The sequence below is a fragment of the Orbicella faveolata genome, unplaced genomic scaffold (genome assembly GCF_042242905.1).
Source record: "Orbicella faveolata isolate gen_17 unplaced genomic scaffold, um_ofav_v1 contig_34, whole genome shotgun sequence".
Lineage (NCBI taxonomy): Eukaryota > Metazoa > Cnidaria > Anthozoa > Scleractinia > Merulinidae > Orbicella > Orbicella faveolata.
Window position 1 is genome coordinate 16,855,485 of NW_028301563.1, and position 23,782 is coordinate 16,879,266.

Here is a 23,782-nt window from a genome sequence, read left to right on the forward strand (position 1 = left end):
GTACTAACCACGCTTCTGCCGTGGCAAACCATATGACCCTGACAGGCCACAGGATAAGATGGGATCACTTTGACATTTTAGCCAGCGGACGAACTGATGTGCATTGTAAACTTAAAGAAACATTATTGATTTATATTTGCAGTGAGAAATTTCTTCTCTACTAGCCATTTATATGCTGTTTTTTGTTTTGTTTTGTTTTGTTTTGTTTTTCCCCAGCAGATTTTAAGTCTGTTTATTTTCATATATATCCATTGTCATTTCTTTCCTTATTAGGTACCGGTTTTTCAAATTAGGTACTAGTCTTTTCGTTTAAATTTATTGTAATGCAGCTAACCGTTTTATACTTCTGATGATGTATGTAGAAGCATACGAAACGTTAAGTTCTCAAATCAAGGTTTTTACTCAAGCTGAAATGACCGAATAAGAAGAGTTTCTACGATTTAGTCTCGTAGCTGTTAGGAAAAACAAATTTATTTAGACCAACCAGGTTAGCCTTTGGACAGCGAAAGTGGGCGTGCGACCGTCAATGTACAGTGGGCTGCCACTGACAGAGACCTCGCTCTCTATGACATTGTTAAGTATCTACTAGACATAAAGGCCAAATTGCAAAAGCTATCCAAATAATTTTCGCGTATTTAAAGAACTTGCATTCTCTTATTTGTGGATTCCGGATTCCGATTTCTGGTTTCTGGTTTCCGGTTTCCCATTTCCGGATACCAGACTTCGGTTTTCGGGTTCCCGGTCCCCGAATCCAGATTCTGGTGCCGGATTCTGGTGCCGGATTCTGGATTTCCTTTTCCGGATTTTAGGGTTCCCGTAGCAGTGGAGGCTAACTCGGTAACCTCGCGGTTCTCTTAGCCTCCATGCACAAACTACATACCATTGTCACCTTTAATTGTTATATACGTTTTATCCTAATATTGTAATTTCAAAATGTAAATGCAAAATTAAGTGAAGTCGAAGTTGAAGTTGAAGTTGGATTGTTCCCGAGTAGAATCTAGTACTAAACTGACCATATTACAAGCGTTCACTTTTAAACTTGTGCCTTCATGTACTAATTGTCTACTAGCGTGGAAGTAAGACATTTTTCAGAGAGCTGATTTTACCCAAAATGAAATAAAAATATTTGCTAACGGCAGCTGCTACAGAAGCAAGTGCTCATGAATTTCTATAACAGTTTGAAGAACGATGTAGCATGGCAGTTTGGAAAATCGAAATTATTTAAAAAGAGAATCACTGTTGTCCTGAAGATTCGGCACACCTCTCCCGTCCCACACTCCCATCTACCCATCATAGAGGTTAAAAAAATCTGGTCTAAACCACAGTGGAGATTAAATCCCGTTTAAAAATTAGTTCATAACTTTTTAGCTAAGAAAGTCTTTGACCCCTTTTAAAAGAAATGCGGCTGTCGGGAGCCGGTTGTTGACCGGTACAATAAAACATGATCGATTTGGTAAATCTACCGACAGATCAGAGAGCGCGTACTATCTCAGTTGTTATGTAATTTTCTTGAGATATACGGCTAAAATTAGTGCACGAAACACCGAATAAATCAGATAGCGTTATTTAAAGCTGTCAAGCTCTCGTTTTGTTGAAGAAATTATCTTTCATTCCATGCATGGGTGATTTCGTTAAAAAATGTTCGACTAACTATCTTTTAAATGAAGATAAACGTTTATGTCGCCAGTCATGTCGAATATACACAAACTGATAAGGTCTGGTGAAAAAGCTTCGCGATCTGCACGCCTTGACAGACCGTTTAATGAGGTTTTGCTCAGAATAGCGTCCGAAAACTGTCTTACATGAGCGACGGTGTGAAACGGTTCAATGACAATCCGTTTAAGAATGTAAACGGCAAAAAACTCTCTTGATTGGCCGTCAAACGTTATGGATTATGAAGCTGTTTTTCTCACGGGTGGTTTTAGTTTGTCTATATTGGACACGAATATGTCCCATGTCCTTTAGGAAAACAACAAACTTATTTGAGTTTAGAGAAGAAGCTGATTGCACTCGCCTAACGGTTCGCACACAGAAGCTGTGTGACCCACTCTTCATGCCTCGCGCGCCTGACTGATTGTTCCGCCCGGGGGGGGGGGGAGGTTACTCGCAGAAAGTTTGAGTGGGGGGTGTGCTGACTGCTTCTCAAAACCCTTACCTTATTTATGACCAAAATCTACGATCTTCCCCACCCTATTTATGACCTGACCAAATATTCGATACCTTATTATGACCTGACCATTAAATCAAAACCCTATTTCAGACCTTCGTTATAATAATTTCCCTAACTCAGACCAATGTTAAATTACCTTAAACATAATTTGTGAAGGGCTTTTGTTAATTTTCGTTTTCGATAATGGTGAAAAAGTGGCTTCTTAACAACATACCCATATCAAGGCTAGAGTGCAAAAACCATACCCTATTTATGACCAAAACGGCTGGAAAACCATACCCTTTGGGACCGCACATACCTATATAGCCCATATTAGGGAGTGCCCCCCCCCCGGAGGGGTTGTTCCGCTTTCGATTAGCAGTTCGAGTTAAGATGGCGGTGCTTATTGATCGCCCGCTAGGGTTACAAGAGCTCTTTACAAGCATATCTCCAAAATTTAATTCAACAGAATCAGACGATGTTGTGCAATCACTGAAAAGGAATTATGGAGGAAAATTTAATTCGGTAGATGATCAAGATTTGTTCTCATGTTTGCAACTTCTCGAGAAGCATGGCTTTGTGTCTGACAACCACCTCACGCTGATCGAAGAGTTTGTTGCGCCGAAATCGAACAAGGAAGAACAGATCAAGGAAATGATCAAGAGTTTCAAGGACTCTCGGGTGCAAGAAGTTGATCCAGAGAAGGAATTGCCAGGGCGACAAAAGGAGCTCGAGGAAATTATGGAAAAGCTTGAGCCTAAAGGTCAGTCGCTGGTGTTGAACTTGTTTGGATCGGCCGGAGTGGGAAAGACAACACTAGCAAAGAACGTTTGTTCTAGATGGCAAGGAAAACAATTCGTTTTTGATCTAAGGGAAGCTAAAGATATGCGAGAGATTTATCTCAACATGATGAGCTGCCTTGAACTAACTGTTCCTATCGGCTATGATGATCAGAATTATGTTGTTACAAAAATTCACGAGAAAATTCAACCGTTAAATCAACCAGTTCTCTTCTTACTCGATAATGTTGATCAGTTCACAACTGGACAAGGAAGAGAAGGCAAGAACTTGAAAACAGCTTTTGTGCAATTTCTAGAAAGGCTTTCAGAATTTGATGAGAAAGACAATAGAACATCACTTAAACTACTTATGACATCCAGAACACAATTGCAAGACGCAAAAAAGGTGGACAATTTTGAGGTGAAACCTCTTGAAAGTTCCTTCTCAGAGGAAATCCTGATTTCTAAGGGAATGATTGATGTTAATACCCACCAGAAGAATGAACTAATTGACATCTCTAAGGGAATACCCCTTCTTTTGAAGGGATTAGCAGCTATTTTGCGACAAGAAAGAAAATCTGCTGATGACCTTATTGCTGACGTTCAGAAAGGGAAAGGTGCCACTCCAAAGAAATCAGAATTGGAAGAAGATGCTAAAGAAAAGCAATTAGATTTTGAAGAAGAAGGAGTGGATATAGGTCAGCTGTCTACAATTATGGAAATGTTCAATACACTTCCCACTGATAGCTTGAAAGTGTCTGCTGTATCCGTTTCGTTGTTTTGCGGTCCTTTCTCTGCTTCTACTGCTGCTAACATCCTTGGCCTCACCCCATCAGACACCTTAGCTCAGCTGGAGGGGCTGGTTACAAGTGCAATTATTTCTGTGGTTAATAAAGAAGCAAAGGAAGTGATGTATGACATTCATCCACTTTTAAGAAAATATGCTAAAAGTATCAAGGAAGATGCAAAATTCCACATGGCTTACTTGGAGGCAAAGGGACGATTCCATCAGCACTTTATGGCAAAGATGGAAAAGATTGCAAAACTTGTAGAGCCCGACTATGTTGAAGCATTCCAAATGTTTGAGACTGACAGAGCGAACTATGAGTTTACTTTTGAGATCTCTTTGCAGCCAGACTATTTCAGTGTTCCAGGTGATTTTCGTGAGATTGCCCTGATTGCATCACTTTTCAGTGCTATGCTGACTGAAGACAAACAGATCAAGCTGTTTCATTCGTGGGCTGAGATGTGTGAAGATGATGGACGGTCAGGTAAGGTGCCTGTAATGATAGTCTTTACGTCGTTTAAAATGCTCACCTCTGTCACAATATAATTTACAATGATCTCGTCGATCAATTTTGAGAAATGTTGAGACCGTTGATATTTTAATAAGTTCTTCTACCTCATTTATGCATTTATTATTATATTTTTGGAATTTATTTATCATCTTAAAGCGGCCCATATTGTTAACAGTCGGATAATTGAAGTGGTTACCTTGTCCTAAAATTATCTACATAATTATTATTAATTTTCCAAAGAATTTACATGAGTTTCAAACTGCCACAACACATATACATTGATAGGAATAAGTAATACGAGGGCATGGGGCTGAAAATTATATTTAAAACCGGCCTCTAACTTAGAAGGCTTAAATGATAGTTTTCAGTAGAGTTAACTTAAAATTTGCCCATTTTGATTATTTGTTCAAACCTTAAACATTGTAATCATAAAGCTCCCAAATGGTGTTTCTGCGCAAACTTCAGCTCAAAGAAATCGAAATTATTGCGTTCCTGTATACGGATAATTTTCAAAATCTGAAATTTAAATGCCAAAGTAAACTCAAACAAGCAAAAATTAGCGATAAGAAAGAACAACGTTTCGGTGACATCGTGACACCGTTTTCTAGTTCAAATGCAAAAAAGATAAACAGTCGGAAAATTCGCTCAAGATTAACATACTTCGTAATTACGTATGCAATGTCACGCAAATAGTTTTGCTCCAATTGAGTCCGACTGAAATTGAGAGATGGTGCTAATTCTCTAATTAGCAGCATTTCATGCACTAAACAATCTAACCTATTCATGTACTTCCTGAGAACGGAAAAATGTCTGTACAGGTCTTTCCGAACAATGCAGTGTTCCATCTCTCAATGTCCAGTCGGACTCAATTCAAGCAAAACTATTTGCGTGACATTGCATATGTAACGAGAATGTTTATCTTGAGCACATTTTCTGACAGTTTATCTTTTTGCATTTGAACTTGAAATGTCACCGAAACGCTGTTCTTTCTTATCGCTAAGTTTTACTTGTTTATGATTTACAAAACCTAGACTTATAAAGTATATTCAAAGCTCTCAAATGGGGCAAAAGATCTGTGTTTTCGGTACTGTGTTTTTTATATAAAAACCACGTTTAAGACGGTATGGGTGAATGACTTTTCAATTAATTTAGAGTTATTGTTAAGGCCGTCGCCGAAGGCGCTTTTGAATAAGTTAACTAAATCTTTGATGTTGATGATGTCATAAATCGGGACTATGGAATCGGCTTTCGCATAAGCCGGCGACAGTTTACTCTCACAATGCAGTACCTCTTTCCACCCAGGTGTATAAATGGGTGAAGACAAGCAATAGACTGCAAGGCTGATAGTACGTGAAAAACGTTTCGAGACACCACAGGCGGCCCAAGGTCTCAATGTTATCCTTTTTTTTCCTTTTTATGCGAACGTTCAGGCTAACGTGACATATGGCATGTAATATTACATAACGACCGAATTTGACAAAGTGTCAAGATTGGTGTCTCGAAAAGCAAAAGAATAAATGTGGCTGGACAAGGCCAGCCTAAACTTTTAAATATTGAACACTTTGTCTCCTTGCGCCCCGAAACACATGATGTGGCAACGCGTGATTCGGGGCGCAAGTGAGCTCAGAGTACGGAACTTGATATAGTGCACGGGTCATTTTGCAGTTTATGTGCGTTGGCTTTTGGGCTGGCGTTACATATCTTCGCTACACAGTGCTGACGAGCCCCAAGAAGGGCGAAACAGCTGTCCACTGTTGCGATCCTACTTTATCGGTTCTTGTCAAGTTGGTGTCTCGAAACGTTTTTCACGTTGTATCAGCCTTGCAGTCTATTGCTTGTCTTCATACATTTCTTTTTGGCTGATCAGATCTCTTCATGGTAGATCCTACGTTGGCGGCGTTTATCGTATGCGGTCCCTTGCAGTTTCTGGTTTCTCGTATAAATGGGTGCCGGGGAACTTAATACTGGGGGGTAACCCTGGGATGGACTAACATCCCATCCAGGGAGAACTAGAAATACTCCTGCCTTATGGGCCGCTTGGCACAGTATTATGAAATTTTGGACGAAATTTTAGCTAAGCAACAAAGATGTAAATGTTAGTCACGCTTGAGATTTTGTGAAAATATTTTTGATAAAAAATATTTCCAAATGAAAATAAGCGAAAAGAACCGACGTTTCGCTGTCATCGTCACGCCATTGTCAATATTCTGCGAGTCCTGTTTATGAAGTCGGCTGGACTTGCTCACTCTGACTTATACGGCAAAGACATTCCATACATTTTCCTCTATAATTGTAAACGTTCAGATCAAACACTTCACTGTATTTTGTTTTTATAATATTAATCTAGGATCGGACAGCTACTTACTGCCATATCATTAATGTTTATCATCGACAGATTGAGATTATCTTGGCTAAAGTGCCAATTTGTTTTCATTTCATTCAATAAATAAGTGTGAGATTGGTCAGCATTCTGGCATGACTTTATATTCATAGTTGGTTGGCAAGTTAAAATTTAAAATATTATGACATCACGCCTAACAATTCGACCAGTAGCTTTGTTTATTACATGACTGAGAAAATTACTTCATTATGTGATTGGCTGAGTGCAGCCCAATTTTTCGTTAATTCTTAATTTGTACTGCAGTGCATATTAGGGTCGAGCGGAACCGTTCTATATCGCGATCGGCTGATGCTAATAATAATAAAAACTACCCAATAATTGGTGAACATGTTGCTGTCAATTTTATGGTGCAATAGGTAACCATAGCAACAATATGACCTCCTTAAAACACCATTTATTTAAGCTTTAAGCGCTTATAACTGAAAAACGAGCTCGGTTACCCCCAAGTTTTATTATCGAATTGTGATGATAGGATGCAACTATTTGGAAAGCTTAAAAAAAATTCTGTGAGGTAGGTTCAGAGCCACCTTAACTTTTCGGAAATTTAAGGTGGCTCTGAAGCCACGTCACATGATTATCTTAAACTTTTCAAGAAGTTGCATCTTATCATGCTTATCACAATTCGATAATAAATAATGAGAGGTAACCGCGCTGGTTTTTGAGCTAAAAGCGCTTAAAAATAAAATTGAGGATGTTTTTAGCATGTCATATTATTGTTATGGTAGCCTTTTTTATAAAAGGGATGACCGCAACTTGTTTACAAATGACTGGGCATTTGTGTGATACCATTATTGTAGCATCACTTGTTAAACAGTGGTAGTATTCATCCTTCAAAGTATAGCTGTTAAAAAAAGTCTTTGACCGTTACCAGCCTCCTCAACGCGCGCGCGTTCGCAATTTTCTCAGTCATATGATAAATGAGTAATCGTATCAGAAGTCAAGCAATTAGAAAACAAACCTTTACTTAAACATGACATACTTTTACCTAAACTAACTTTTAGTCTGGGGAAGGGTTACGTGTACTTATACAACCCCCTTTTTTTTTACGTGACATTCATTTCTTCGTTTATTGTTATGTCTTTCAAAAGTTGTTTTTGCCGTTGTTGTTGTCCCCGCACAGGCTCTCTTTGCCGGGTGCAGTTAAAATGTTGGGAAGCTCGGCAAGTTTTAGATGTTGATGGAACTGAGAAAGCATTTGAAGTGTTGAAAGAAGCGTCCTGTTCATTCGATAATATTCAAGATAAATCGAGTGAATCTTACAGGCTCAGCAAAGGACTTTACCTGTATACTGAGGGGGAGACTCACTACATGAAGAGAAACTACAAGAAAGCACTGGAAATCTTGGAGTTATCGTTACAATTTAGAGCGGAACTCCTTAAAGTTCATTCTGATCTTGCAAGGTGCTACAATGCTATTGGAAACTGCCATTTTCACCTCAACAAACCGGAGACAGCACTTGAGTTCTACACTAAAGCATACAACATACAAAAGGAAATTGCTGGTTCAGAGTATCATTTTGACATGCCAATGTACAAGAATCAAATCGGCACAGCATATGAGGGTCAGGGAGACTACCAGAAGGCAGTGGAGTGTTACAGAGACGCCCTGTATCTTTTGGAAGAGCTCAAACTTTCAGGGTTTAGCGATGAAGCACACTTCTGTAGAAACCTTGCCAATGCTCTTATGTTTCAGGGGAAGTATCGAGAAGCAGTTGAACCTGCAGAAAGGGCTTACAACATAAGGATGACGCTTCTTGGGAATCACCCACTAACCGTGCGTAGCATTTTCCAGCGAGCAGTGCTTCAAGCCAACTTAAGTAAATTTGATGAAGCGCTGGAGCTTTTCCGCGAGGCGTGGGAAATGGAGAAGTCGCTTGGTGCAGGAAACCATAGTGAAGTATGGCGGAAGATTATTAAAGGTGTTGAAGACATGTATGATTACTCAGAGACAAAAAGAAAGATGGAACGACATCTGCCGTCATTTCATTCCCTGGAGAAGGAAAAATTTAGAAATGATGCGCTGAAATTTTGTCAGCGCTTCTGGGATGAAGAGAAACGTTCTGTGCAGTTCAGCTTCACTGAGTACAACAAAGAGATCATTGATGCTTTATTGCACTTGGTTCGTGACCAGAAAGACAAAGATGAAACCGAAAAAGACGCCTTGTGGTTCTATGAAGGGATGCAGACTGCTACTGAGAAAGAGTTTCAAGAGGAGTTTGACCAAGAAATAGATAACAGTAAGCTTAACGAGATGCTGAAAGAAAGAGATGAGTTCTTGGACAAAGTAATTGAGTTTTGTCGCAGTCGAGCTGAGCACGAGAAACTCACAAGGCACAAAACCATGAAGTTAGCACTGTACAAAAAAGTTCTTGTGAGACCAGACTTTGTTGCCGAGGACCATGCCTACGACAAAGCGACACTAAAAGACAAGGTAGAACAGCTGTACCGAGATGTTGGTGATGAGCAACACATTCCAGAATTCCAAGAGGGCCTGTTGCATACCTGGCAAAAGCACTGGGAGGTAGGGAAAGGTGGAGCGAAGGCGAAGGAGTTTGGTTTGGCTAGGGAGAGAACAATCATTGGAATTCTCCAGTTATGCAAGCAACTTAAAAAAGAGGAAATGTTCAGAAAATACGGAAAAGAAGCACTGAGTTTTTATGGAAAAGAAACACTGAGTTTTTATGAGAATGTATGGGAGGTGAAGCAGGCTGAGATGAAAGACCTGGAAATGGAAAAGTTCCTCCATCACATCAAACAGTTGGCATCGTCCACTGGAGATAATGAAAGAAAGAAATGTTATGATGAGGCATATCGAGTAAGTATCCCGCTAGCTAAGTTGAAGGACGAGAGAAAAATCAAGTGAACTTAGCTCAATTAAAAATATGATGGGAAGTTGTGGATAATAATTGAGAAAGGCCACCTCGAATTTACAGTATGCTTAGGAGTTGTTGATTTAGAAATTGTGCTTCATAACACTTATTTTAGAAACATTTTTGAAATACCAGGTTCCTTTTTGTAAAAGCCCCTCTCCTCCCACCCCTGCCAGATAAACTAAACCTACCTACCTGCGGATTATACATATAAGCCAAGGGCTTACTATACGGCAAATTATGGTACACTAGACACAAAAATAGTGAGCTAAAGCCTAATAATAAGCTTCACATTTTCATTCAGCATCATTAATTGACTGACATAGCTATTTTTTAGCTTACATATGAAGTGGCCTGGTCATACCGTTAAATCGTTTTCCTTAAGAAAAAGAACTTCATTCTGTTGTACTTCAATAGTTCCATTCTATTGTTTTTTCTTAGGTTCTCCAAGATGAGAAGACACCAGGGGCCACGGTACCCACTAAAGGTAGCAAATGTTTGAATTTGCTGTTATTAGAGTCAATGTTTTATACACTTTAAAGAGCAGGGATGTTTCTTTGCATGTATCAGAAACTGGCTTAACCGGCAAATTTGACCGGCTGAAAAAGCGCTTAACAGCGGCTAAAATTTCATAAGAAAACAGAGGATATTAGGCACAGCTTATTAAAGAGACTATATTTTTCTTGTACATACCTGACATTGTTGAAGCAAAAGCAGGAAATTGAAGGAATTTTTGCAAAAGATATCACTATCCATGTGGTCTATTGCTAGAAATGATAATGTGTTGTTCCAAAAAAACTACCCCTCCTTCAGATAGTTTTTGACCTTGTGCCTTCCTCCCTTCGCTTCCCCCATTCAGCTGGACCTTGGAAATTCCACTTAGCCTTCACACCCGCCTTTTGAGAACTTTCGAACTTGAAATTCTGTCTCCCTTGAAAATCCAATGGCCTGCCATAGAGTGGTTACCAGCCAAATAAGCTGTAGCAGTAGATGAAGTTTTGTTTGTGGTATAATCAATGGGGAAAGTGGTATTGGTCAAATTTGATTTGGTTGGTGGTATCGGTAAATTTTGAAGACTAGCCAATGGCAACATATGCTGTCTCCCTCCATTCAGGGCCCAGTTGTTCAAAGGGTGGATACTGACCCATCACAAGATACAACACTATCGAGTGGATAATTGTTGACAAACCAATCTACGCGATCCACTGGATAGAGTTTTATTCTGCGGATATCTTTAATTTATCCGCTCGTTGAACAACTGAAGCTAGATGTTGCAAGAGTCACAAAATCCTGGGCAATAACAGTCACAGACTAGCATCCTTTTCCAATCCTCCCACATACATGCAGAGGAACATTAGCACGGTACATCTAAGTGTTGACATCAATGCTCTAGCTGTAGGCTGGCTTATTTGTGGCATGTGCAGAGTATTCCCTCTACCTTTATATGGGATGCTAGTCTGTTACCAGTTGCCATGTCTGAGGTATTCATCGACAGGCAAATCTTTTTGAACTAAATCTTTCATAAGGAGTAACTTCCTGAGGATGATTATGCCAGGCAGGCAAGATAGGTAACATAGCTGGTGAATTCGCCTGACTGCCTGGCCTTTAATGAAACCCCCGCTTGGCCCAGCGGATTGCTCCAGCCTTTTCGTCTTATTTTACTGATTAGTAAGTATGTATGTTGTTTGGAAGTACTGTGAATACTGACTGTCTTGCCCAAAAATGTTATGTAAGAAACTAGTCTGGCCTCCGATGTAAAAGTAAGAAGGATACTTAATTAATTAATTAATTATTAATTAACTATAATTATTCGTGAACTTGGCTTATTTTGATATTTATTTATTTATTTATTTATTTATTTATTTTATTTTATTATTATTTTTTTGCAGACTCTAAGAATGTAGAGGTCTCTCTGGCCAACGTATTTTCTCTAGAAGCTGAGAAAGGGGGTGATGGTAAGCAGGAAAAGGAAGAGATGGAAGTCAGTTTAGAGGAGACAACGGATGTAGCCCAGGATATTAACGACAGCAAAAAGACCCTCGTCAGGAGGTAAACGTGTCTTAAGTGTATTGCTGTGATTTTTGTATCTTTCTATATTTTCACTTTCTTTGTACCCTGTACTTGAATTGAAATCTCTGAACAAACCCAAGATTATCCAGATACACACTTACCAAGCTTTGTTAATAGCATGTATTTGTCCACACATACCTAGTTTATTAAATATACTCTACACTAAAATGTAACATGATTTATATTGGCCGCAGGACAAACTACAGTATCGTGGAGGAAAACTCTGAATAATGTGTGAATTAGTGAATTTGAATTTGTGAACATTGCCGTGAATTGGCAGACGGTCAAAATGTCGATGCTGCTCCAAATGGAAGAACTTTGATAGATGTCAATGCAATGGAGCCTCTGCTAAACTGGTATCCCCGGTGCCAGGAAAAGTGCCCACTCAGGGGAGTTTTCTGCTTATGAGAGGTTCAAAATGTTTTGGAGGTGTACTTAGTGGCAACAAACAGGAGGTGTTCCTGGTTCCTGGTTCAACTTCCTGCCTATAGGAGGTGTATGTTTACGGAGGTTGAACTGTATTTTTTTTTTTTTTTTTTTTTTACCAATTACTTGACTCAGTGGGATCAATATTTATACCACTAGGAAGTCAGAAGTATTGTGGTGTACGTGTAATTAATGCAAATCTGTAGTTACATGTTTCGTAACACTTTGATTTTTCAGAGGAGAAGTATCCCCTGAAGGTGATACCTGGAACCTTCAGGAAGTTGCTGCATCTGTCACATTTTGTCGAGGAACCATAACAAAACCCTTACTGATTGCATGTTACCTATGGAATCCCACGACCCTCTCTCCACCTCTTGGCAGTAATGAGGCTTTGGTGAGCAACGTGATTGAACTGTCCCATGACGGTCCACCTGACCTGGAATTCAGTAGGGATGCCCAAGGAAGCGTTACTGTGGCTTTAATGCACAGTGCTTCTAATTTCAGGGGTTATGAAGTTGTTATAAAGCAATTGGTCGACCCGGAAAACAATGAATGGAGAGATTTGGTGACCAACACCTTTTTGCATACATCAGGTATTGCATTAGAACAAGTGTTAGGTTAATTTGTATAGTCAAAAAAATAAAAGTGAGAAACACCTTGGACAGCGTAAGAAACATTTGGACCGAGAAAGCAAATGAAATTTTAACACCGCCTCTCAAGCATAGTAAACAGTACCAAGTGACATTTCATCCATAGACTTATAATTAAACTGACTTATTATAACTAAAAGTTATGTAAGGGTTAGTTATACAGATTGACAGCTCAGTTGCTAGAGCCCTGCAATGTTATCGCAAGTTCACGGGATCGAATCTTGTTCAAACCTAAATATTTTTTTAGTGATATCTTTGCAAGTGCTTAAACTTCTCCCACTATAGTTGAAATAAATGATCTTTCATATGTTCACTTTCATAATTAAACGTTGTGGAGTTGAACACTCAAAGGTACTGCGTAATAACTTTTACATCAACTGTCAGACTGCAGCGTTTCATTTAGAGATTCAGTCCCTCTCCGAACTTTCCGTAGACATTTACACAGACTACGGCAAAAATGAAGGAAATCGATTTTTTTTCCTTTTCTGTCACTAATAAGTTACGATTTCTTTTTTGGACAATCACTCTCAAATGCTCGCTCTAAAATACCTCCTGAAGGCTAGGAGGTCTTACATCTACTAATGAAATTATAGAAGTTATAGTTACAATATAATAATGTGATATAAAAATAATTATTGTTGTGATATTCTTTTGTTGCAGCTAAATCTACCGTTCCCAACTGGCTTTTCCCATTTGCTGAAGCTGTATGCACAATAACGCGGTATTCCTCCTTTGCCGCAATCTGGCGCCTCAAATCTTTCATTTTCCGGAAGCCCAAGCCTGTAACTCCTGAATTTGCCTGTACAGTGCCAGACTATCCAGATGTCAGTGTTTCAATCCCTTGGAATTCTGTGCCTGCCAAAGACGACTTCTGTTTGTCAATTAAGGTACAGATATTTGTAGCAACCATGTATAGCTTTTTTGGGCTACAATGATGTGTGTCTCAATTTAGTAGATACCGAATACCGATACCGAATAAAGTAGTCTGTGTCTGTGCACTCAAACATTCTTCAGTTTCGATAATCGTGAGTGAAATTTCCTTTTTATGTGCTATGCTGGAGAACAATCTACTCATAGGGACGTTCAAAGCCGAGAAAAATTCAAGCTTAGCTAAATGAAGTCGCGTTGTTGGGATACCCCAGTGAGTAGTTTAGTAGTCTCTTGCGTGCGTCTATTAGTTCAGTGGTTACGCAACTCGTTAGTTAATTGTGTCTTTTCAAATACAACCCTAGAATTATTTCCTAAGTCTCACTAAAAGAAGCCTAAAGGTAGCATGAGGTAAGTAGAACTATGTGGGAAAATTTGTCAATATCTGCTGTTGTTGTCAGATTCTCACCGCAGATATTGAATTCTTAGCCTTTTAACAAGTTTGCCGAATCTCGTTTACCAGCCATTACATTATGAATGACTCAAAACAGCAAATGTGGGGTGTTTTCTGCAGCGGAATTAATAACAGAAGATAATGGCCAATGCCATTCCAGAAACTACGAAAAGCCACTGAATGTCACCATTTACTACGCTATGCAGAGTTTCATCCAAAAGATTTAATTAAAACTAAAAGAGCTTGTAAATCTTCAACAAAAGCGACTGAATTAAGAAGGAGGCAGCACATTCCAAGGGAAGATTCAAAACCGAAAGCGGCTAGAAAGATAAGTTAATTAAACTGCAGTCAAACAAGCCTTGAACATGAATGTTTAATGATTTCGTTTTGCGTCTGGTCTCAAGGTCCAAGAACTCCCAAGCGTCGGCCCTAACGGAGAAGGAATGTTAGTTGGTCCAGTCCTTCACATATCATCTTCTCACAATGTTGAACTTTTGGAACCAGCAAAAATCACGATCCCTCTTACATTTTTTCAAGGTAGGGTGGATTTGGCAAACCTATCTTGTGGTCAGTGGAGGATATTGCACTATTCAAGAGAAAAATCACAAGAATGGACTGAAAGTACGGATCAGTTAGTGATGACGCCAGTTCTTGCAGATGGAATAGTGACATTTCAAGTCAAACATTTCTGTCGGTAAGTAAAAGGCTGTTTCTTTCCCCTGTAACCTGTCTTGGATTACAAGGAACATAAATTGTCTTGAATTGTACGTTTTATTCGTGTCGATTTAAAAGAACAAAATGATAGTTTGCTGCTAAGGTAGAAGAGCATCAAATAAGCAATAATAAAGTCAAAGGAGTGAGACGAATTGAGAATGACGAACTTGAACATTGAGACTTAATTCTTGCAATATGCTCCTACTACAACTGTTAACGAAAATTCTTTAGCCTAAGATACTTCATAATTTCTCGGAGGGGAGAAGGGGAAAACTAGACGCCGAGTTCACAAGGTTATCATTGTGTTATGTTGACCATGGTAAAAGTACGAGAAGCCTGGCATCAAATGGCGCGCACAATCTTAGGTTTGAATGAGAATGCTTTTCCTTTCTTTGCCGGTAAGGAGATGTAGTTCTCATATGTTTATTCACTAGATCTTCATGGGACATTGGGTTGTCTGAGAGAACTTGAAATTCATAAATAATAAGCCAATAAATAACAGCTTGGGTTTGCATTAAATGAACTCACGCCCGGGTCTGCCTAGGAAATTTAATCAGAGAGCTGTAATAAAACATTTCGTTTAAGCTTGAGGAAAGTTTCCAGTCTCGTTGCTGGATTGGTCTTTTATAATGTGCACGATTATGTACTCCTCTTTTCAGGATTTGGCTCTGGTGGCTAAACATTAAGAAGTTCTTTAGTCCCCCACGGCAACTTGCTTGTGACTTAAACAAAAGAGCCATGGGACAACAAGCAGAATTTTTAGCTTGCTTGTGTGACAATAAGATGCCATCCAACTATGTACTGGCTCTAAGCTGTCATCCAAGTTACTTGAAATATCAAGTGAATAGCCATATATCGTCAACATATTTTGTGATTTTCCAAGGAGAAGGATCCTCAGAGGAGCCGCTTTGTAACAACGATAAGGCGTTCGTGTCCTTTTCTGAGGCATTTTCGCTTGAGCAAAGTGAAAACACAAAAGACCACTACTTGCGGTAGGTGTCTGTTATTACCTATGTTTTATCATTTAAGGTTGGTAGGTTAAAGTACTTCTCGAATTATGTTGTATCCATGCATCCGTCCACGTTGGCTTACCCTATCCTAACGGACTCAACAACACACACTTTGTTACCAAAATAGAAAAACTCTTAGTTACCAGAAAAAGATAATTGAAACAGAAAATTAAAGCAGGTGAATTAACCCAGAATATCTCGAAAGCTAATCGAGCTTCGAACTGAACAATAAAGGAAAGACATATTTTTCCAGTCAAGTGTATGCTTCTGTCACTGACTGACGATGCTTCTCCTCTAGCAAGTAAATTTTGTTGTTAGAGATTTAATAGAAAGCCTTGAAAATTACTTAAACAGATACTGATAAAGTGCAAGTGAAGCCCAAAAAATATTGTACTTAGTTAAAAAATTTATCAGTTGAAATACAACTAGACGCTTTGCTGCGTGTACCCAGGCAGTCGTTATACTGAGAAGCGCTAGCTATATCGCAATTGAGCTAAATGTTCTGCATTTGAAGTTGTACGAAATTCAATCGAATCGATGTGCTTAAGCTCTTCTGCTTTTGATTGCTTTTCTTGGAGTCGATTAATAGCTTATTACACGTTTGCAGGTCTTTAGGGCGTGAAAAGAGTCAAGGTCTTTATATCAGCCTATAAACGTTTCAGTCTATTTTCCTCAGCCTTGGTCGTTGTTATTTGCGTTTCTCACGCAAGCGACACATTTTGAATTTCCGAGTTATGGCGGTGCGTGACACAGACCTACGAACGCGTTTGTCGAAAAACATATACTTATGTCGAGATTTTTAGCCCAATCAGCAGTTAAAGTACTAATAAAAGTGCTTATGTAGTTGCTTGTTTGTTCAGTACAGGTAATCAGTCGCCTAGATAGCCAAAGTAAACTCCAGATGTTTACACTATTTTCCGGCCGCAATGTTGGCGCACCGCGGAGGTACTGGTCTCTGTAAATTTGTGCAAAATATTTTGACGAATATCTGAGCTTGGGAAAACGCACAGACTTAAAATTAGCGAAGTGGCATCTTTATTAATCTCCTATAACATCACAATTTCTTGATTTAATCCACTAAATGGTTGTCTAATAAATTTTTTATTGCGTCAGGATTGCGTGACAGTGCAAGCCAAGAATTGTTTTGCTGGGGTCAACATACATGTACATTAGTTTCTTTCAGCTTAAATGTACCATAATTCGCTACACGGGTTTCACTCTTGTAAAGACACATAACTCTGTTACAAGAAAATAACGAGAGAATATCGTTTGGTTCGGGATTTTATCTTTATTACACTTAACGAAGTTTCTCGGAGCGTTTTACTTAGGTGTACTCGAACAGATACATTCGTAAACAAATTTTCTAACCTTTCTGCTCTTGATGCTCAGACGTTCTTGAGTTCGTGCTGGGATTCTACTTGGTTCACGATCATACGATGACGCTTCTGAAGATGCTTTTTATCAAGTTGAAGAGTTGATAGCTCCGGTTGATGGCTCCTTTGGTATAACATGATTCTTGATAAAGTCACTCAAAATGTTCGCTCGCAAATTGATCTCTTGTAAGGCTTGCAGACCGACCCGTTCCGAAAACGCTTAATGTCCTTTAGTGTTGGTCTACCTCGAACGGTGTGTTCGTTTGTATATGATTTCATCGCCCCAGAAATCATGGAATCCGTGCTAACTTTTCACGACGCCAACTTCTGTAAATTCCATGTGCTGTACGCATGCACAGGTAACGCATGCGCTTCAGAGACGAGACGGCGATTTGTGAATGAACGAGGAAAAAAAAAAAAAAAAAAATGGAGCCGAAGTTTAAACCCAGGCCTCACTGCCTGGGTAATTATTCGAAGTTTGAAACCTTTAGAGAGAAAATTGACGATTTTGCAAACCCCCAAAGTTGTGCTGTTTTGCCCTCAAGGGCATTCGGAATGCGCGGTCAAAATACCACGTGACAGCAACCACGAAGGTCACTTTGGTGCTTCAGTATGATGGAAACAGAGCACGATCTACGTAAACAGGGGTGATTTACCGCTCTTGGTGCCCTTGACCAAAAATTTTCAAAATCTTGGCTCACGCCTGGTATTAGAAAAAAGTATCAGTTCCCTATGGATCGCATTGTGAAAGGAAAATGAGTGCATATTGTCCGGAGACAGAGACGTGCTGTAAAGAGCCATCTTCGCAGTACACGTCGCTTTGTTTATCATATTTTAAGCCATCGTGCACACATTAAACTATCAAGTTGTAAGATTGCATTTGACTGAAAACTTCATCGACTTCCTTCGCCGCTCTCGTACTTTTTGCGCTCGAGGTTCCGATAAGACGTGATTTGACGGTTACCTCAATGTCGTCATCTTATTCCCATTCAATTTTATCTTCACCGAGTTTACAGGCGCCTTTTGGAGTTGCCACACTGGAGCGACAAAATTTGGAGGAGAACAAACTGACATAGCTTTGACTTAAGAGGGAACTGTGGGCGTTACAGAAACACTCGAAGGCAACTCGTACATCAAGAATTTAGTGTTCGTAAGCATGTCTACTGGCAGCTAAATGACGTCACATCACAGGATTTGCACTTAACTCGACCCATTCCCCTGACTTTGTTAGCGGCCAAATGCGCACTGTTGAGAGTTTGTGAAATGGTCAATTTCGACCCTAAAAGTCTCAAACTTTGTAATTGTGCATTTCAATCGATACGTTTTGTAAATTTTAAATATCAACACAAAATTTTTGCTTCATAGATCTTTTAAGGGAAATCATCAGTAAGTAAAAATAATTAGACCACTAACAGCTGTGGTAGTAGTCGTCAAACTCTTTGGTAGGCTAACAGGGTTTTTTCTTTCTTTCTTCGTTTAAGGTTTCGTGAAAATGCACCATTTCAGAGAAGTTGGCGGGTTACTGTTCGTGACCCTGGTAATCTGCAAGTAGAGTTCTTCAAATCGCAGGATGGCCAGGAGAGAAGGCGAAGCTTATGTACACTGCACATTATTCCAAGATCTCCAGTACAGGTCCTCTTTTTCTTAGTTTTTTTTTTCGGCAGACTTCATCACATCGTATCTGTTATCTCTTATTCACTAAGTTAAACAAAAAGGCTGAATTATTTACAAACAAGCCTTTTTAGTAAGCTAAAGAGCTGAAATGGCGCTGAAGCCTGATACTTGGCATGAAATGAAGACAGAAAACTATCTTTTTAAGCAAAGGTTTCCGCAAAGGACAATTATAGTTAGATAGCCTACTGAAAAATACGAATTCAATTTGCTACGTCCAAAACTGTGGTCTGAGTGAAGAAAATTGAGTTGTATACCGCGAAGCAACTCCAGCGAATGGTTAGCCGAGAGGTCGACTCTTAACCCGCGATCTACGGCTGCTTAATCTCAAACCGTAATCCTTAGCACGGTTTAGTCGGACCGCTTCGCTCATGTATTCTAAGAGGATTGCCAAGCCATTTTACATGGCCATACGAGTTACACGAGACGTAATCATTGGTAGCAACATCACTTCTTCTCGTTAATATCTGATATTATAAAGCCCTCTAGTTTCTAATGTTTCTTCTGCTGTATTTTCCTCTACAGGCGTCCCCGATGCAGTTTCCTCCTGTTCCCGTCAGCGACAAAGAACTGTTAAATAGTCCAGCTGGTCTTGTGCAGAGAAATGGTAAAACCTAACTTGATAGAGTAGCATAAATTTTAATAGCAGGTTAATTTTGAAATGCTGCTTCAATTGAAAAGAGATTTGTGATGCTCATCGTTTGACGTATGACTGAAAGAAAATCTTTTCTCGAACTCAGTCATCAATAATTCATCAAGTTTAAACTAAGAAAACAATCACCGCGCGTGACGGTATTTGGATATCTGATCTTAATTATCAGAGACTTGTCTTACGATTTTGATTTTATTTCGACTGAGAAGATACATTAAACACTTCGAGATAGTGTTCCCACGAAAGAATAAAATAAGCAACATAAACTATGGGTATTTAACCCAAAGGATAACAAAATGGGAAGTTAACACTTGTAACAAATTAATATCAATGAATTTCGTGTAACGTTAAAATGAAGCCTAAATAGTCTGTACGTTTCCAGTATTTATTGCCCATCACCTCCACAACTATTCATTTCTGGAGTTCTGGGGCGTTGATTAGAAATTACCTTGGCGTTACCTCTGTCAGTCCTTTGAAGTTGTCCTGAGAAAAATTAAACAGGAAGTATAATTACTGTCGACAGTCTAGATTACACAGCAAGTTGTATTACAGTGCAAATTCGACTTTCATAGGTCTCGCTTCCCCGTCCAAATGAGGGTCTAATTAAATGTTCACAGTTTGAGTGCCTCTATGAAAAGTTGGTTACGTGTGCGGGATACTTTTCTCTTTAGCTATTATCTTCATGTTGGCCTGTAATCATTACTCAAGAAAAATAGCCCCTCTTTTTGATTAAGTAACCATCCACTTTTGTTGACATTGTTAATCGCAGTAAGTTTACACGGGACAGCTGTTTTAGGTAATTTTGCCAAAATTCGTGTCAAAAATAATGCGATCCAAGAAAAATGGTTGCGCTCTTTCACTAAGTAACCATCCACCTCTGTTGACATTGTTAATCTCAGTAAGTTTACCGGACAGCAGTTTTAGGTCATACAGCCAGAATTGTTGCCAAAACGATCTGCATGTCAACTCTGTCTTAAATCACAGCTACGTCACTTGTTATTGTAGAGTCTTCAGTAAAGCGAAGCATAGAATCTCCAGGTGTCAGCCCAAAGCATCCTAAACTCACCAAGCAGCATCTAGAAGGTAATATTTCTAACAATGAAAAACTTAACGAAAGAAGTACATTCTTTCACACTTTGAGCGGCAGCAACAGCCTCGTCTCCCCCATCTTTACCACCTAAAACTGGTACAGCAGGTCAGGAATGGGTTAGACTGAGCTGATGTGGACCAGCTGTAGCAAAGAATAACTAGAAAAGGAACAAAGGTACCAGTCAAAGTCCCAGTAAAATTTAGACGACTCTACATTGAGAATGACTCTTCTCGCAGCCGTAGCATTTGTTTCTCTTCCGGATCACATAACTATTGCGCGTTCTATTCACGAGTACTTATGATCAGTGCTATGTAGCAGACCACCAATACAAGTGACAAGAAATTCCCGACCACTTCACGTTTCACAGCTCACGTCAAGAAATATCAAATGGTGATCCTTGCTACATGTATCCCTCAATTCTTAAGCGTCTGTACAAATAAGACCGACTAAAATTTTGTAAGGTAGAATTATATTGCGTTTTTTCACTCGCAGTTAAAGATGGCACACCAGGCGATCACGATCTTGAAGGACTGGCAGGGAAAGTCGTGGCGGAATGGAAGGAGCTTGGGCGACGGTTATTAGAAAATAGTGAAGCAGAGCTGTATGCTATTGATCATCAGAATGAGAAGCTGTCTGAAAAGGCTTACAAAATGTTGTTGAAATGGAAAGCAGCTAAAGGCTCAGATGCAACTTTCCAAGTCTTACATGACGCCTTGTGCCATGGCTTAGTGAATCGTCGAGATTTAGCAGAAGAATACTGTTTGGTCAAAAATGACTAATTCCCAAATGCATCACGTACAGAGGTTTCTTTTTTATTCAGTTTCCTTATACTGAAATTGCCCTATTCACTAAAGTTACTAAGAACTGACTGATCTCATCATGAGCTGAGAGAATTCAGAAAAAGAAAGTTCAATCGATGGTCTGTTGATACATACATTTTACCTGGCCGGGCCCGACACTAACGGTAGCCAACTAACCTGCAAGAGACCAGTAACAATGCAAATTCGACTCGTAGCTAGGTCTTACATTTCTATGATCAATATATATCAGCCAAACCGTTTAGCTTAAACTGTTGATTTGTAAAGGTCACTGTACTATCACGTATTCTTTGAATATTGAATTTTGTTTTCAGTTACAACAATTTAATAAAAGGATAGCAGGTCATGAACAACGAGGCGTGGCCTATTTTAAAAAAAAAGCAATAGCAAGAAAGCTATAAGAAGTTATGTTATTCTATATTTTAGGTCCCCTTAAGGTTTGTAATTTTCACATTCTCGGCATGTTTTTGTTGTTTATAATTGTTATATCATTTTATTAACATATTTTAAATTGCACTAATTATAATATTTATATCTATTTTCGTAAAGTTTTTTGAGGGCCACAGATTTTCTGGACCAAATCTGTTTTTTGAAAGAAACTGTCACATTTCTTTTAATTTTTACAAAATTGCCAATGAAAACTAGCCAGAATAAGGTTAAAGTTTTATTTTACAAATTAGATAAGGCAGCGATTGGTAGCGCAAATTAAAAACTAATGTTAGTTCTTGGAAAGTAAAACAGTCCGAAGAATAAACGATGAAAATTAAAATACAATATATTTCTCATTTTTATTGTCTCATCGTTGCTTCTGTCGTTTAAATGTGCCTTAGCTTTTCCTTATGCTTACACTTCCGTTTCCCTGAAAACCAGCCATTCAATCTACCCAGTTGACAATATATTATTCCCTTACGTTCGTCACATTAAAAAGAGTAAGATAATCATCCGATCTGTTTTCCTCGCGAACAAGAACAAATAATTGCAGTTGTCGTTTTGATATGGAAGTGAGCTTCTCCTGAAATGTTTCTCCTCTTTTTCCTCATATTCACTTATATTGAATAGTAATTTAAACGAGTAGACATTATTAAACCTGTATTAAGCGGACACAATATTAAGCGGAAACCCTTTATTAAGTGGGCACCAACTTGAGTCCCAAAATTTTCTTCCTACATTTACTGTAAAATAAACTTGCATTCAGTGGACACCTCTGTTAAGCGCACGTGGGCTCCAATATTAAGCCACTTTGTTGCGTAAAACCTGCAATAAGCGGACACTTCAAGGGCTTGTTACTTCTCAAAGCTCAGCTCAGACTCCTTTAACATTGTTCAGTGATGTCGTTTTAAAGCTAAGTAGGTTATTCCAAATTGATGCATTGACTGACTGACTTGACATTGAGCAGTCTTTGATCTTACACTGTCTTACACTGAGTTACAAAAGGGTTAATAATTAACTATTACTGCACAATATATGAGAACCTGCTTAATTAGAGCGGACACCCTGTATTAAGCGGGCACTAGTGAGGGTCGTATGGGTGTCCTTTAACACAGGTTTCAGTGTAGTGTGGGAGCTAGATTGCACCTTTATAGCGGTCAGGGTAGTAGTAGAAGTAGAAGTGTGAGACTTGAGCGAGAAACCGTCATTGAAAGGTCAGATTTGAACCAAATTGTGAACTTTTCATTGATTGTATTCACATTGAGCGTCAAAGTGGACGAGTTCCGTAAAGGAGGACGATTCTCGTCCCCAGTACTACTCGGTTTAGAGGTCTAAAAGAAACGGAGACGTCTATCTTGGCGGGAAATGCGCGCGTGCATTGTGTTTGTGTTGTTGTGTTTGACGGGTGAGAAGCTTGCAGCATTCCTCCCTCAGTCCCCGAGGTAAATTAGTGAACTAAAGCAACCACATCTGCAAAGACAACAGGACAGTTGCTTTAAAAAAGGTTTAATGAGCATTACAATTGTGATGGCCTTACCCCGACGACGATCGAATAGTATCCCACGATGCATCTCGTTTAGGCTTATATTATTACTGCGTACATGACGTCATCATTTAATTTACGCTCTCGCGATGGAGCTATGGCGTGCTTTCACAATTGTCTGGATTCCGTGGCTTCTGCTTTTAAGAGTACCGATCGAGTCAGTTTATATTCACTGCGTTTCAAAGGAGAATTTTGCCGTTACAGTGAAGGGTTTTACTTGTGTTTCGTTGGTCTGTCGAGACTAGAAATACATACTAGTAGTAACTGAATCAGAGATTATGAGAGTGCGTTCGACGCTCTCACTTTAATATATAATTATATATCGTAAGTAAATGATTTCACTAGCTGACTTTCAACCTTTGTCTATTGCTAAAATCAACATTTTTCAGCAGCAACCGAGGTTTTACAGTCAGATATGCATAGTGTCAAAGTCCATGCTAGTGAAGATGTCACGATTTGTTGATACGTTGCGTGACGCTGCCAGTTTCTGTAGTCTCTCAAGTTTCATAGAATATTTAA

The 23,782-nt window shown here is 39.1% G+C and overlaps 1 protein-coding gene across 1 annotated transcript; it reads left to right on the plus strand.

Moving 5' to 3' along the window:
• The first annotated feature begins 2,476 nt into the window (after positions 1-2,476).
• LOC110041558 (uncharacterized) lies at positions 2,477-22,076 on the plus strand. Its single transcript, XM_089299043.1, has 12 exons — positions 2,477-4,199; positions 7,748-9,441; positions 9,938-9,983; positions 11,386-11,545; positions 12,230-12,585; positions 13,303-13,529; positions 14,368-14,657; positions 15,337-15,669; positions 18,542-18,692; positions 19,257-19,338; positions 20,389-20,466; positions 20,966-22,076. Exons 1-12 carry the CDS (start codon positions 2,543-2,545, stop codon positions 21,250-21,252), a joined length of 5,361 nt encoding a protein of 1,786 aa, XP_089155169.1. The 5' UTR covers positions 2,477-2,542; the 3' UTR covers positions 21,253-22,076.
• Positions 22,077-23,782: the final 1,706 nt, after the last annotated feature.

Excerpts from the sequence above, each read along its gene's own strand:
- LOC110041558 (XM_089299043.1), top strand. The coding sequence starts at position 2,543 with ATGGCGGTGCTTATTGATCGCCCGCTAGGGTTACAAGAGCTCTTTACA. Across the intron at positions 9,984-11,385 it reads GGCCACGGTACCCACTAAAG|ACTCTAAGAATGTAGAGGTC; the intron begins GTAGCAAATGTT and ends ATTTTTTTGCAG. Across the intron at positions 12,586-13,302 it reads CACCTTTTTGCATACATCAG|CTAAATCTACCGTTCCCAAC; the intron begins GTATTGCATTAG and ends CTTTTGTTGCAG.